This window comes from Typopeltis vanoorti, chromosome 25 (genome assembly GCF_054136105.1).
Source record: "Typopeltis vanoorti isolate ZY-2024b chromosome 25, IOZ_Tvanoo_1.0, whole genome shotgun sequence".
Classification (NCBI taxonomy): Eukaryota; Metazoa; Arthropoda; class Arachnida; order Uropygi; family Thelyphonidae; genus Typopeltis; species Typopeltis vanoorti.
In genome coordinates, this window is record NC_143573.1 from 5,658,352 (window position 1) to 5,673,456 (window position 15,105).

Sequence of the window (15,105 nt, forward strand, 5' to 3'; positions counted from 1 at the left end):
TGATGTATCCGACTGCCTACCCATCCGCATATCTAGACATGTAAGGAAACACGTCTAGACACGAAACCTCGATATTTAAGGATAAGGAAGTCACTTTCTTTCTTTACAAGGCCTTGAAAAGACCTCAAAGTCTTTTCAAGGGCTTGTAAAGAAAGACACCAGACCGCATGTCTGGTGTCTTTGTTTCCTTGATGATTCTGATCCAGTAGAAAGAATGTTAAAGATGATATTACAAGGCCTTCTTAATCTTGATATTAAGATTGCAATGTAGATTTTGAGGATAGACTGAGAACTTGTGGACCGAAGACACTAGCAGACAGGAGAAAGAAGGGTGACATGATTGAGACTTTCAAAGTTTGAGAGGGTAATTCAAGATATTAGTATATAGAATTTTTTTAATTTATGGACGGTGTTGAGGTCATCCTTGAAAGTTGAGAATGAATGCCGTCAAGAAAGGTGTGACACCTACATATTTCTCTCTTAGCATAATGCCTGATTGGAATGGATTGTCACTGTAGTTGGTGAGTGCAGGTTGCGTGAATAATGTGAATTCAAGAAGATGAATTCAGCTAAGCCACTAATGTGGCCGCTCTCAATGACTTTCTAACTACCTGCATGTTTCTTTTTTTTAACATTTTATTATATCTAAGATAAATTACATACATAAATACATACATACATACATACATACATACATATATGTAATTTTTTTTAACACTCCATATTTTATTCTTTACCTGATAGACTATTCTTACATTCTTGGATCTTGTTTTAGTTGTGTATTAGTTGCGTACTTTTTTTTTAATAATAATAACATTTTATTTATCATCATACGGAGCATTTACATTTATACAATAAAGTATACTATTACATTTTCTGTTCAGTACAAAATGTAGAGTAAAATGATTATTTTAAATATAAATGTATATAATTTTTTTTCAATATCAGTATCATAGCTTATTATTATACAGACTATTTACATATACATTTTTTTAAATATCAGTATTTTCATTATTGTTATACACCTTTCTGACTGTTTTGTTACATAATCTGCATTCTTTGATAATAAGGATTACGTATAGATGAGTGAGGCTGTTTTAATTCCACCTACTTCGAAGCGTGGGTTAGCTTTCATGAAGAGAGTGGGAGCCTTCACTATTTATGTTGATGTTATTACTGTTTGTGTATGACATGTAGGCATTGGATGCGATGCTGGTGATTTGTGACGTGTATATTAGTGTTAATGGTTTCTTAACTTTGCTGGTATGGTTTCCAGGGTTCGTGTTTTAATGTTCTGTAGTTGTCTATGTGATATAAGTTTCTTGGTAGGTTGTTGAGTTTCGTGGATATCCTGATGTGATCTCACAAAACAACCGTATGAGTTGTTGAAGGGTGTAGGAATGTAGAGAGTTGTGGTAGGTCGTGTTATACGATATGTGTCCCTGTTGTTTTGATAAATGGTGTTAAAGTAATTCCTTGTTAATGTTATGTAATCAGGTTTTTAATGCTCAGGATTCTGTGTGTCACCATGTGCTGGTCGGATATTGGCTGTTGTGCATAAGGTGTCCAGATCACTGTTGACACGATTTTCCTGTGTAGTGTTTCTAATTTTGTTAGGTGGCTGTTTGATGTATTTGCATAGACTGTTATTACGTATCTGAGTAGGGATTTGCAGATACCGTGATATAGAAGTTTTTTTTTTTTATGCTGGGTGGAATAATGTCTTTAACTTGGAAGAGTTTTGCTGCGATGATCCGGAGTTTGGTATGTAGGTATTCTATATGTTTTATCCATTTAAGGTGGCAATCTATGTAGAGAGTAAGGTATTTTGAATGTATTACAGGTTTGATTTCGGGACATTGGCAGGTTTTTTGTTGTTAAAGAAACGGTATGTGTGACAGTGTATTGATAGTGCTGCGGGGCGCATGATTCAGTTCATTAGAATTGCGTTTTGGTAGAAGTATGTTGTGCTTTAAAGAGAGCCGTGATGATGTCTGTGTGGATTGCTAGTAGTGCGGTGTCATCTGCGTACTGAAATATTTGACTTCTTATGGCCGTGTTATGAACATCGTTAATGTATATGTTGAATAGAGTGGGTGATAATATGGCACCTTGTGGTACACCATGTTTTACTTGTATACTCCGACTGTGACATGTACCTATTTTTGTTACTTGTGTTCTGTTTGAGAGGTAGTTCTTGAACCACGTATGCAGTGTTCCTCTTATACCTATTGAGTATAGTTTGGTGAGTAGTATGTCATGTTCAAATGTGTCAAATGCTTTGGATAGGTCCAGCAGTATAAGGACGGCGTACTTGTTTTTGTCGAGAGCTTTGTTTATTGTGTCAGCGATGTCTTCTAATAAAGTAATGGCGCTTTTTGTCTTCTGAAAACCGTATTGGTTTTGTGAGATGATGTTGTACTTCTCTAAATAGTTCTGTGGTTCTGGTGTGTGTTATATTTTCTAGAATTTTTAAATGACTGGTAGGGTAGCGATCGGTGTGTAGTTCTGAGTATAGTTTCTTTTATCATGTTTGTAAATTGGCGTAATTATTATTTGTTGTGGATTAAGGATAGTGTCGAATATTATGTTCACGAGTCTCAAATGTATTGGATTTATTTGTTCGAAGTGTGTTATAAGTTCTGTGAGTCTTATTTTGTCTATTCCTGGAGTGGTCTTTGGTTGTAATAGTGTTTCTTTTAGCTCCTGTTTTGTTATGGGTTGGAAAATACATTTTGTGTCGGTAGTTTTCTGTTGATCGTTGGTAGTATGTTTATTGAGTTGTGTGATATTGTTTGTGAAGGCATGGCTAGTTCCTTTTGGTTTGTGTCCTGACCGAAGCTTTTTGCAATAAAATCTTGTGCTGAAGTTTTCTTTTTTCGAGTGACTAGTTCGTTGGGTGTAGCCCATGTTTGCTTCACGTTGTCGTTATATTCCGTGATTTTTGGAAGTAGTAGTGTCTTTTTGCCCTCCGAATTTTTCTTGTTAGTTGATTTCTTGTGTTTTTGTATAAAGTTTGTAAATGTGTGTTACTGGGTGACTTTTTGAGTTTTTTCCATAGATTTTCTTTTACAGTAATACTATTATATTTAGAATGTCGTCATTTATCCATGGATTGTTGTCTGATTGTCGTCTCGTGTTTGTAGGCTTTGTTGCTCTTTTGTATATTTCTGTGCACTTTAGTTGAAAATTCTCGTATAATGTTACAGGATCGTTTATTTAAAGAGGGAATTCCAGTCTGTATTTTTTACTTGGTTATCGACAATGCTCTTTAGTATGATCGCGTTTTGTCGACTTATGTGGTGGCGGGAGGGGGTGGATGGTAGGTAACGTAATAAAACGAAGTTGAGACAAAGATATATGAGACAAATAATGATAATAATGATAGTAATAATCTTTTTTTTTTTCAAACTACATGTGCCTCTTTCAGGATTGTTCTCGGCGCGAGTGTGCACCAGGTCGAGGACCGCTTTTTACCTTACAAAGCGATTCTGATGTTAGTCACTTTTCTCACCATTTGAGAAAAGTCTGTTAGACGAAGCGAGAAAGAAATGTGAAAGAGTAAAAATTGTAGGATTAAAACTTAGATATGATAGTACTGAGTTAAAAAACGGGCGATGATAGCAAATGATTTCACCCGCAGGTTATGTGAAAGATATGGATGTGAGTTTTTAACCGTTTGGGGTATGTTTGATGGCAGAAAAGATTTCTATTAGAATGAAGGCCTGCACTTGAATTCATTTGGCATCAGAAACCTGGAGAATTTACTTCTTGGTATGAGACCTAATGCAGAGTCATGGAAACCAGATCATCAAGGAGGAATGAGAAAAATACGTGTGAAAGATCAGCTATGGCATGCAAACGTGATAAAGATATGAATGACTTTGAACATGTTTATGTATGTGGTGAAGGAGTGGAAAAATATGCTTTGGGTCCTCTTTTAAGTATGTCTGGGGAGGGAAAAGAGAAAATTCTAGAAAAAGACCAAATAGACTCTGCATATCTAATTATGAAAATAGGCTAGGTATTAATTTGTTATGTCTATACACAAATGCCAGGAGCATTAGAAACAAAGAGGTTGAGTTTGTTGCTTTATTGAATACGAAGAGGCCTAATATTGTTGACATTAGTGAAACCTGTCTTTCAGAATCAGATATGATAAGTGGGATGGAGTGTAATGGGTGTACTATTTTTAGGAATGACAGAAGAGATAGGAAAGGAGGAGGAGTACTACTAATGATATCAGATGACTTATGTCCAATTAGAGTAGAAATACAAGAAAACAATGATGGTAACAATGTCCCATGTAGCGATGAGTTTAAGTCTATTTGGTGTGAAGTGGAGGTTAACAGAATGAAATATATGGTGGGTGTTGCTACAGACCTGGCGGCTCAGTTTGTGGGGGACGAAGAAATGCATCGCCAATTTAGACTTATGGGTACCAATCAAATGATCATTATGGGTGACTTCAATTTTCCAAACATTGGTTGAGAAGAAGAGAAGTCTCATGATAAGAAAGAACAGGAATTTATTGAATTGTTGCGAGAGAACTTTCTCAAGAATCATGTGAAAGAAGGAACTCGAGGTCGAAGAGTTTTGGATTTGCTCATAGCGTCAAAAGGGATCTCTGTCAAGAATATGGCTAATTTTCCACCAATTGGTGACAGTAATCATGCTGTTCTTTCTTGGGAAGTATCTACTTGTATTGAAGCTCCGATTAAAACAGACTACATGCTGAACTACAAAGCTGTAAATCATCTTCAACTTAGAAGCATACTATCTTTGGTCCCATGGTATCAGTTTCTGAATGGAAAAGTTGTCAGCAATGCATTGAAATCTTTGAAAAAGTGCTTGAATGAGGCAGTATCTGAATGTATCCCTAGTGTTCCAGGTATAAATAGGTTGGGAGTGAATTGGATGCGCAGCCTTATTAAGCTAGAGATCCACAAGGAGAAAATGATGTGGAAAGAATATCATGAGAATAAGAGTGAGAGGAGTTATAAAATATATAAATCTCAGGCAAGAAAAGAAACCAGTATTGTGAGGAAAGCAAAAACGGAGTATGAAAAGAAATTGGCCATGCAAGCTAAAGGCAATCCAAAAGAAATTTATCGTTATGCCATAAGCAAAAGAAAGAATGAATGCGGAAGAATAACTTTATTGAATGCAGCTGATACACGTGTCAGAACCTAAGAAGATTGTTCACTTAATGAGTACTCACTTTGCTAATATATATCAACCTCGTGTATGTGTCATGGTGCTACTGCTACGTTGGATGAAGAGTTAGAGGTTCATGAAAATGAGGTTAAAGAGTTCTTGCATAACCTGGATAAGAATTTGTGAATAAGGACAGATGGAATATCTGCCCGTTTGTTAAAGGAATGTTCAGCTGAATTGGATAGGCCTTTCACACATTTGTATAACTTGAGTCTTAGCTCAGGAATGACACCACAGGAATGGAAGGAATGTCTGATATTGCACAAGGGGGGGGGTACAAAAACTGATGTGCCTAACTACCGACCTATTATTATCTGTGGTGTGGTAGTGAAGATTTTATAGAAGACGTTAAGAACTCACATACAGAAATGGCTAGACAAGCATTCTATACTTTGCAAGGAACAGCATTCGTTACTAAAGTAAGGTCATGTTTTAGCAATTTGCTTATATTTTATAACAATGCTACGGCCGAATTGGATAAAGGGAATGGCTCTATGATAATGTTGGATTTTTCTGATGACACTGTAATTGCCATTCGACACAAAAATATGAATCAGGCTGAAGAGATACTTACAAAAGATCAGAAAACAATAGGTGAAAATTACAAAAAATGGAGGCTCCAGCTCAATTCAGACAAAACAGAAGTATCAAGCTTTCATCTTAATAATCACATGGCAGATGTCACTTTTACATATTTTCTTTGAAGGATGTCTACTACGACACAATGTTTCCAAAGTACTTGAGCGTGACCCTGGACCGCACGCTCTCTTACAAGTAACACCTAACAAATGTTTCTGCTAAGTTATGAACCCATAACAACATAATATAAAAACTAACACGCACGACACGGGGAGAAACAGCCGATAATCTGCGGATTACTGCTCTTGATCTAGTTTTCTCTGTTGCCGAATATTTCTCACCAGTGTGGCTAAATATCACACATGTTAAACTTGTTGGTAGCCAACTAAATAATACAATGAGACTGATTTCTGGCACAATTAAATCAACGCCCACACACTGGTTTCCAGTCCTTAGCAACATTATTCCACCGAATAATCTGCGCAGGACTAAGGCTCTCTTACAGGAGTATAAGAAAATCTTGGAGAACACAGCCCTACAAATTCATTTAGATCTCCCAGACTTAAGTGTACAACGATTGAGATCAAGAAATCCACCATTACAATTAGCCCAACTACTACCATCTAACTTTGACCTGAAGCAAAAGTTGCAAGAACAGTGGGAGAGCCAGACAGAGGACATCACAGAATTCTCTCTCAACGAATTGCAAGAAAGTTTTGATGCTTGCTCACACCTCCGACGAAACTTCTATTACTCAGCTTAATAGAATACTATCTGGTCATGGTGTATGTGCGGACATACTTTTTAAATGGGGTAAACGACCATCCCCGCATTTTGATTATGGAGCTCGAACACAAACCGTAGACCATATTGTGACTCAGTTTTATCTCAGAGCATATTCAGGAGACAAATTGGACCTTTTAAGTGCTACACCCGAAGCTATGAACTATTTGACCAATATGGATGTAATTTTTTAATTTTATTGGTTTTCAAAATGACTTTTAATTTTATATATTTTTGAAGTGAGTGTATTATACCGCATGTTTTGTTATTCATGACATACGAATAAATAAATAAATAAATAAATAAAGGGAATGGTTGACAGACAGATAACAAAAAGTAGTATACAGTGGGTGTGAATCTGCAAGATTTAAGGTTTGTAACTCAGGGTTCAGTCCTTGGACCATTATTGTTCAATCTGTACATTAATGCCATCAAGCAGGTCTATCATCAGATGTACAATTGTTTGCCGATGACGCGAAGATAGGCAGTGTAACCAGAGATGCTACTGATTGTAATTTTATAATTGTTGATAGCCAGCAATTACAAAATGATAGGAATAGACTGGAAATCTGGGCAAACGAAAATGGCTGTCAGTTTAATGTTAGTAAGCCTAAAGGTATGCAATTTGGCCTGATTACAGTTTCAGATTTTGGCGGAGTTATGCTACAAGAAACTGAAGAGGCAAGAGATCTTGGCGTATTGGTGGATAGGAATTTAGAGTTCAAAGGTCACATAGCAAACGTTGCAAATACAACTCGGAGAATAATTGCGATGTTGAAGGGAACTTTGATATGTAAAGAATAGGAAGACATTTTGCCTCTTTATAAGGGTTTGATAAGACCACACCTGAATTATTGTGCGCAGATTTAGTCACCTGGGTTCCAAGAGAATAAAGAAGCTGTGGAAAGAGTGCAAAGAAGAGTTATAATCCGGATTATGGGATTTAGATTGTGAGGACAGATTGCGAATATGTAGAGCGCAGACAGCTAACAGGAGAAAGAGGAGTGATATGATAGAGGTCTATAAACCTTTGAATGAGTGTTATAGCATTTCAACTGATGAAATTTTTCGTTATGCGGAAGGTGCGGGAGAGAACATGAGGGGGATCCATGGAAGTTAAGTTGTTCTCAGCCAAGAAAGGGGTAAGAGCTAGGTTTTTCTCTCAGAGAGCAGTGAGTGAGTGGAATAATTTGCCCTTAGGGGTAGTGAGTGCATCTAGTATAAATGATTAAGGGAAGGTATAATAGCTGGTTTGGATGAATTATAGCCTCCCTCGATGAGTCATTGACTCCCTGGAGGTCTTAGATAATAATAATAATAATAATAATAATAATAATAATAATAATAATAATAATAATTTCAACGAACACTTGCGCTATCAAACGTTCACATGATAAGAAAAATGATTTCGTCCAGTTTTAAACTCATGAAAGCAGATAAATCCACCTGAGTTAACACACAGTTAAACAATCAGAAATACTGTTTCCGCATGGCCTTAACTCCGCAAAAATATTCGTCAGAAACAGAAATTCAATTAATCTAGGGAATTGCACAAACGCAGATTTACAAAAGTAAGCCTGTTATTCAGTGGAGTACCAGCTGTTGATTACATGAAAGAAAACCAGTCTTATCCACCGTCTGCTTGGGATTGTTCTTCCGCATACATCAGAATTCCAAGCAAAAGGACAACTAAGAACTACTCGTCTCCCATCCTTTTGTAAAAGATCAGATACTTCACGTGAAACTTCACTTCACGCCTTGTATCACCTCGTATTCCTCAATGATCCCTGCTAGGCGGAGATCATTGGGGAATATCAGGTAAAAACATTTCAACTACAAAACGAACACACCTCACTTTTTACTCTGGCTTTGAGATGTTGTGAAGGTGGAAGCTATTACAGCATCGCAGACGCTATACAGGCTAACTGCACATAAATAAAAAAGCCTCCATTTTTAAATACTTTTAGAATTTCATATGCAATTATATTATTATAATAAAGCAGCCTTCATATACAATCAGTGAAACTTCTTAAGCCGTTTTTACATTGTCCAGACGAGAACACTAAAACACATTTTCGCAATTATTGTTAAAAAATGGCCACTGTTTCTTAATTTTTTATGTTTATTTTTTCTGTTATTGTATGACTTTTGATATTATACTTTCTATAACCATGACTGAAACCTGGAAAATTGGATAAAAAGTGCTATTTACATGTACGGAATATTTTCTCGTTATATGAGACTACACTGCATTTTTTCCTGTTCTTTTAGGTTTTTATGCTAATCACCTGGACGTGGCTCCTGAGCATGCAGCAATCACCATGGGAATAACAAAGACATATGCCGCAATTTCCATGATAATTGTCCACGCAATTACAATCTATGCTGAAAACGTAAGTGAATTGTCCATATAATCCGCGTTCAAACCCTCAGTAGGTACAGGAAAACATACATCAGCAAATTGCTGGCAGCTACAGTCAAAAGACCGTACAGGAACATCACATGTAAAGTTTTCGTTATCACTAACTCCTAGTCGAGAAGTTTCCTCTATACTTGCCAGTAAAGGTTGGTCGATTCGTAGAGCCTCTGATACTAATGACAAACGCAAAAAGTTAAGCAAGTTTGAGCGCGGTTAACAGTTGGAAAGAGTTAAATCGTTCGATGCTGTTGGCACATCCTCCCTCGATGAGTCTTTGGACTCCCTGGAAGTGTCACATAATGATAATACATCATAATAATAATATGTTGTGCTTGTCAGATCTCCTGTTTTATCTTCTAGACACCTTTTAATTGTATATACTACCAGATTTTGGTGTTCCGCTGTATCTTTTTCCTGTACAAAAACCATTTGTTTTGCTAACGGTATCTGCCCCAGTGTCTGTTCAAGTTCACCACAGTTCTGCTCACACATTCCTCATTGTTAACAGTGTCAAGTTCATTCCTAATATTCTCGTTTTAAATGCGATTCTGTCATTGATAACATTTGTTCACTGCTTGAATTTTTCTAGGAAATTTCTTATGGCTCTTGTCACTAACTAGAGTTGAATCAACTATTTGTTTTCGAACATACCTCATTCATAACTCTCTTATCCATATATGTTTATTTAGTTTATTCCCTATCAAGCCAGGTTTGCTAATTCTGTTGTCTACTTCTATTTTTACTTTGTCATTTTCACTAAAAATTGCACCTAAATAGTTGAAATACTTTACTTGTTCTATAAAATTTCCATTCAGAATGCGTTAGATTCTTTTCATGTTCCTCGCTTTTATAATAATATTGCATCAAGTTAACTGCAGCGATTAATATCTCTACTTTTGATAGTAGATTCTCTGATGGAATATCTTCTACTGTCCAGTTGCTGTTTGCTTTTCAGGTTTTAGTGTCATTTTCTACCTCGAGCATTCATGTGTACTCCTACAAAATTCTTCGTGAATATTTTCTTACCACCTGTTTCATTTGAATTCTTGGTTAGATCTTTCAGAGAAATTACTCGCAGCATCTAGGTTATCTTCATCTTCAGTTCTCGTATCATCTTTGTCATTTCTGATGATCCTTTTACAGTCCTCACTCCTCCATTTCTAAGGTCCGACAATTTTGCTACCTTCGTGATATTTATTTTCAGTTTTCTTCACGAGGTCTGCCCATGACTTTTGTTTAGCCCCTTTTAAACAACACTTTTCTTCCTTACATTTTTCTTTGAATTCACTCATGATACTTGCTGATATAACTGCTAGAAAGTTTCGATAGGCATTCTTTCAAAGTCCATTTTTCTCAGAGAATATTTATATAGTTGTGTTTGGTATTTACATTTTAAAGAAGCTTATCTTTGATTTTGTTTAAATCTTTGTTAAAGATTTTCCTTTCAATATGAGATTCATGCTTAAAACAAAATCATTTTCATTTCCTATTTTAAATACTTTGTTGACCATAGAATGTCCAGAACCAGATTGAGGACACTAGTGTCCACAATTACACGTAAGACCATCGTCCATGAGATGATATGCAATGATAGGTCTTTGTCCTGAAGAAATACAGCAGTACTTATTACTATTAGCTTTGATTTTTGATTTTTCCAAAACATTTCTGTGTCTGATAATATTTCCTATTCTGCTGTTTAGATCTGCAGCAAGGACCAACAGTTCCATTTATTTGTTTCCAGTTTTTTCTTCGAGGAACCATCTCTAGGACAAATAAGACTCATTCGAATTCCGCATGTATTCCATCACCTGCTTGATATTACTACCACTCAAGAATATTATATTTTTTGTATTTATTGTTGAACGCTATAACGATGTACTCATTTCTGTTTCTAATATTATTGCCTGACGAAATTCTTGTAGATATCAATTAGAAGAACCTCAGCCAATTAACTGTAATCGATCCATCTTTCATTCTTCGCCAGTTCTACCTTCTTATAATGTCTACAACATAGTCATGCCTGTTGCAGTAATACTAACTGACGTTTCTGCTAATATTTAAGTATACTCGATTAATAGTTTTGACCGTCTTTCAACACAAGAAGTTTTTTTATCAGCACCTTAAATAATTCACTAACCCCCTTTCATCATCAACGTGTTTTATAAAGGGTGTGAATTATTATATCGTATATTGGGAATGTGATAGATAATCAGCACAATTGCATTCCTAGTTTCTTTTAATTTTCTTGCCGATTTCCACAACTCCTTTTCAATATGCACCATAAATTGTTATCTGAAATCAATGAAAAAAATAAATACGTAACTGAAAACAACGGCTAATCGATTTTAAAAAGCATATCAGTTTACAGGTAGCTCTATTTCTATACTTCATGATTATTACGCATATAAACACTGAATGGCCATTTTAGTAGATTTCGTACTACATTTCGTACATTTGCCCATGTACGAAAATGTGGATGTGTATCATTCAGTTTATGTATACAAAGAAATTTTGTTATACTCAGTTTTAGATATTGAATTTTGAAATACTCTTATTATTAATTACTTGTTAAAATGCAGTTAGTGCATTTCTATTGTACCTAATCTATTTTCTTTAACAGGGTGTGCTTACAAACTATCTTTCAATATTGGAGAGGTCTGCAGCCATTAGAGGAACGACTATTTTTGAAATTGTTGCGCTTATCTTTGGAGCGATATTATATGGACTACTTGGATCTGGAGTGCGGAAACAGCTGTAGAAAGATAGACAGACAGGAAACCCACATCGGAGAAGTGCATAAAAGAAAGAAAAAACTTTCAGAAAACAGAATATTTCAGAGGGAAGAGTGTAAATTGTGAAATCAATGGGCATTAAAAGATGGAACATAGCATGATCATCATCACCTAACTTATTATTTCGTAAATCAATTGTTTTCTTACATTTGTTATAAAATGCAATAAAATAAAGATGGTATAATGAAGGTGGTACGCTGATTATGAATTTATCAATATTATATCATGTTAGAAAGCGGTTATACATAAAAATCTTAAATAAGAATGTTACCCGATTGTGTCCAGTCAAATAAAAAAAAATGTGTATAGAAACTGATAGACTAAATGAAAAAAAAAAACACTTTTCTCCTGAGTTTCTTTGATTAAATTAATTTTTCTAAAAATTGCGAGGAATTCACTAGTAAACATTTCCCCATCGCATACCCTTCAGCTTTGATCATGGTTGAGATGCATTTCTGATGAATTTTTAGCCTGAACTCATCCGATGAAATAAGAAGACTCAATGATCGGTCTGTTGGTGCAATGTTCCACTTGGCAACTGTAAGCTCTTTCATCACAAGACAAATCGACCACCGCTACCAGATTTGGCAGAGAGAGAGCACACTGCCTTCATAGCCTTTGACATTTAAGCCATATTGATAACCAATAACTTCTAAAAGAAATTATTTGCTTAAAACTAAAATCATCGCTGCTCCCAGTGGAATGTGACAGCAGTTCCAGTTCGGGAATTTTCCTCTGATTTCCATAAAGCAACCTTGAATTTTGTGAATGGGGGCATATGAACAAATAGATCATGTGTTTCGATAACATGTGTGTGTGTGTGTGTGTGTGAGAGAGAGAGAGAGAGAGAGAGAGAGAGAGAGAGAACAATTACCTGAATGTTGTAAATTTATGGTTATAGATCACACTTTTTATTTACCTTTCTTTAGAAGGTTCCTGAATTAGGCAAGGTTTGGTGCATTTCTGAAGATAGAAAATAAGTTCTTAATTTCATAATTCAGGAAACTCGACCGTAGAACTCACACTATTTCAGACAGAAATGAGTTTTCGAGATTTGTATGAAGTAATACTCACAAGTAACTGGCGTATTCTCGTAATTCGGTTTTGCAGCGATTGTCAAGTTCAGGGTTATTGATGATTCTTCAATCGCTTGACCCTGGGAATCGCTAATGACAAAGCTTGGAGAATAACTGGCAACCGATCTAAAAGAAAGAAATAAAGAATCAAGTTCTGACTACTCCTTTTGGGCAACAAAGGCGATAGTGGATTTTTTTTCCAACTCCACCTGAACTAGTGTGAATTTGTGATCACGGATTCCGACTGGATGAAGAGATGCAGAAAGAGTGCGCGAAGACTCATTACAATGAAAATATTCGAGATTATGGAATGCAGATTATGAGGATACATTGAGATTATGTGGACTACAGACATCGTTAAACAAGACAAAGATATTTTAGAAGCCTATACACTTCTAAGAGTAATTCTTTCTTTATGTGGAAGGTAGGGAGAGAACAACCGGTAATCTGTGGAAGGTAAGTTTGGTTAAGAGTGGAGTGAGGTGTTAATGTTTCTGACAGAGAACAGCGAATATGTGGAACTGTGCCCGTTTAAGTGGTGACTGCGTCTAATGTGAGAGAGTTTAAGAACAGGTATGACATGCTAAATCTCTAAATGCACTCGTTTCAAGACCTTTTCTAAGTTACTTTTGTCCAGTAGTGTACATTGGGGGCTGATGGCTGCTAACGCAAAGTGAAAATATTAATGTCCGATCCAACAGTTCAGGATTATAAATACAAACTTTCAAAAATGTAAGGAGTTAATGTGCTGAGAAAAATTCTGTAGAGACGCCGGGGAATATCTTTATTAGATCAGTCGATGTATGCGCTGAATTAGAGATGAATATTATAGAAACCAAACAATTTTCATTAATTATGTTGAAATGATACTTTATGTAATGAAGATATAGACCATTGATGACTTATATACTATGTGGTCAGAGGAAACGTGCATTGCTTTTTCTGCATATTATTTGCTTAATCCGAGTCTACATTCACTCTTAACAAATTTGATGACAACGAAGTATACATTAAAATCCTCCTCTCGTCAAGAGAATGGCCTCGAATATAAGAAATGAAGACTGACTCAAGACAGCTTTCAAAAATAATCTGCGCATGCTCATGTTCACTTTAAATCTGAAGTCACATTTAGATTAAAAGTGATCAGCAATGGCAGAACGAAAGGTTGCGAAGTGTATTGACAATTTTATTTTTAGCGTTTGCATGGTTCCTATTTGAGATCTAATTGGGAGACATTTGAGACACGATTAACCAAACAAGAAAGAGAGAATTGCATATCATATGATTCTTAGTAACTTTGGCCCATTGGTTAAGGACGTATTTAAGGGTCATGATGCAGAAAGAGGAATTCCCATTATTCCTCTTTATAAATAATTCATATAATTCATAAGAAACACATTTTGTCGATAGATATTACACCCTGTATTGATATCTATAGGTTAGCATTTATTAGACGGTAAGTAAAAGACGGAAGTTTGTTTAATGCCCATGTTTATGGGTATTAAACAAATCTGTTAACTAATTTTATTTCAGATTGATTTTTATAAACAGAGGCACACATTCAAATGTTTATACAACCACAATAATTACAGACACCAGTAATATTACATTACACGAATTATTTGCATATTATCTCAGGTACTCGGAAATCAACTGCTGTACCATGGCTTCCTGTCATAGTAAATGTCACAGCACTGAATCTTAGAAGACAGACTGCAACGTTGAAAAGATATAGCAAAGTAAAATCTGATCCTTTACAACCAATCTCAAATATACTAACCAATCCACTGCGAACACGACTCAGATCGCGCACTCCGTTTTGGTCTGAGGAACAGTTATTGGAAAGTCACAACTTTAATCCTGAGGATGAATGGAGGAATCGTTAGATCAATTTTAACATCACTAATCGATCACTTATTGAAGTTCCCTGCTCTGATCCCTTAGGATTTGATCTACTACGCAAACAATGGTCCTCCCGAAACAGGATTTGAACGGGCCATAGAAGGTGTAAATATCTATTTCATAGTTGGAAACATGCCAATAAGCCAAATTGTGAGAGCTCTGCTCCGCAAACCGTGTCTCATATAGTGGAGTCCTGTCCAATTTCCCATTCGCCTGGAGAGAGGGGGATAGCGGAACTACATCTACATCAGATGGCTACAGATAGAGCATTAGAATGTTCCCAATTTAAATCGTGATTCGTAATAGATGTAAATAGCCCTATTTTGCTGTATCTGAT

General features: G+C 35.8%; 1 protein-coding gene across 2 annotated transcripts in view; it reads left to right on the top strand.

The window, feature by feature from the left end:
* LOC150092500 (vesicular glutamate transporter 1-like) overlaps positions 1 to 11,978 on the top strand; it is an 81,947-nt gene extending 69,969 nt beyond the window's left edge. The window contains exons 11-12 of one of the 2 annotated variants that reach the window (XM_090414678.1): positions 8,851 to 8,972; positions 11,619 to 11,978. In XM_090414678.1, coding sequence (XP_090270804.1) covers positions 8,851 to 8,972; positions 11,619 to 11,756 — 260 coding nt within the window. In that variant the 3' untranslated portion in view covers positions 11,757 to 11,978. The remainder of the gene's footprint in view (positions 1 to 8,850; positions 8,973 to 11,618) is intronic. The other variant, XM_090414679.1, reaches the window with a different exon arrangement.
* Positions 11,979 to 15,105: the final 3,127 nt, after the last annotated feature.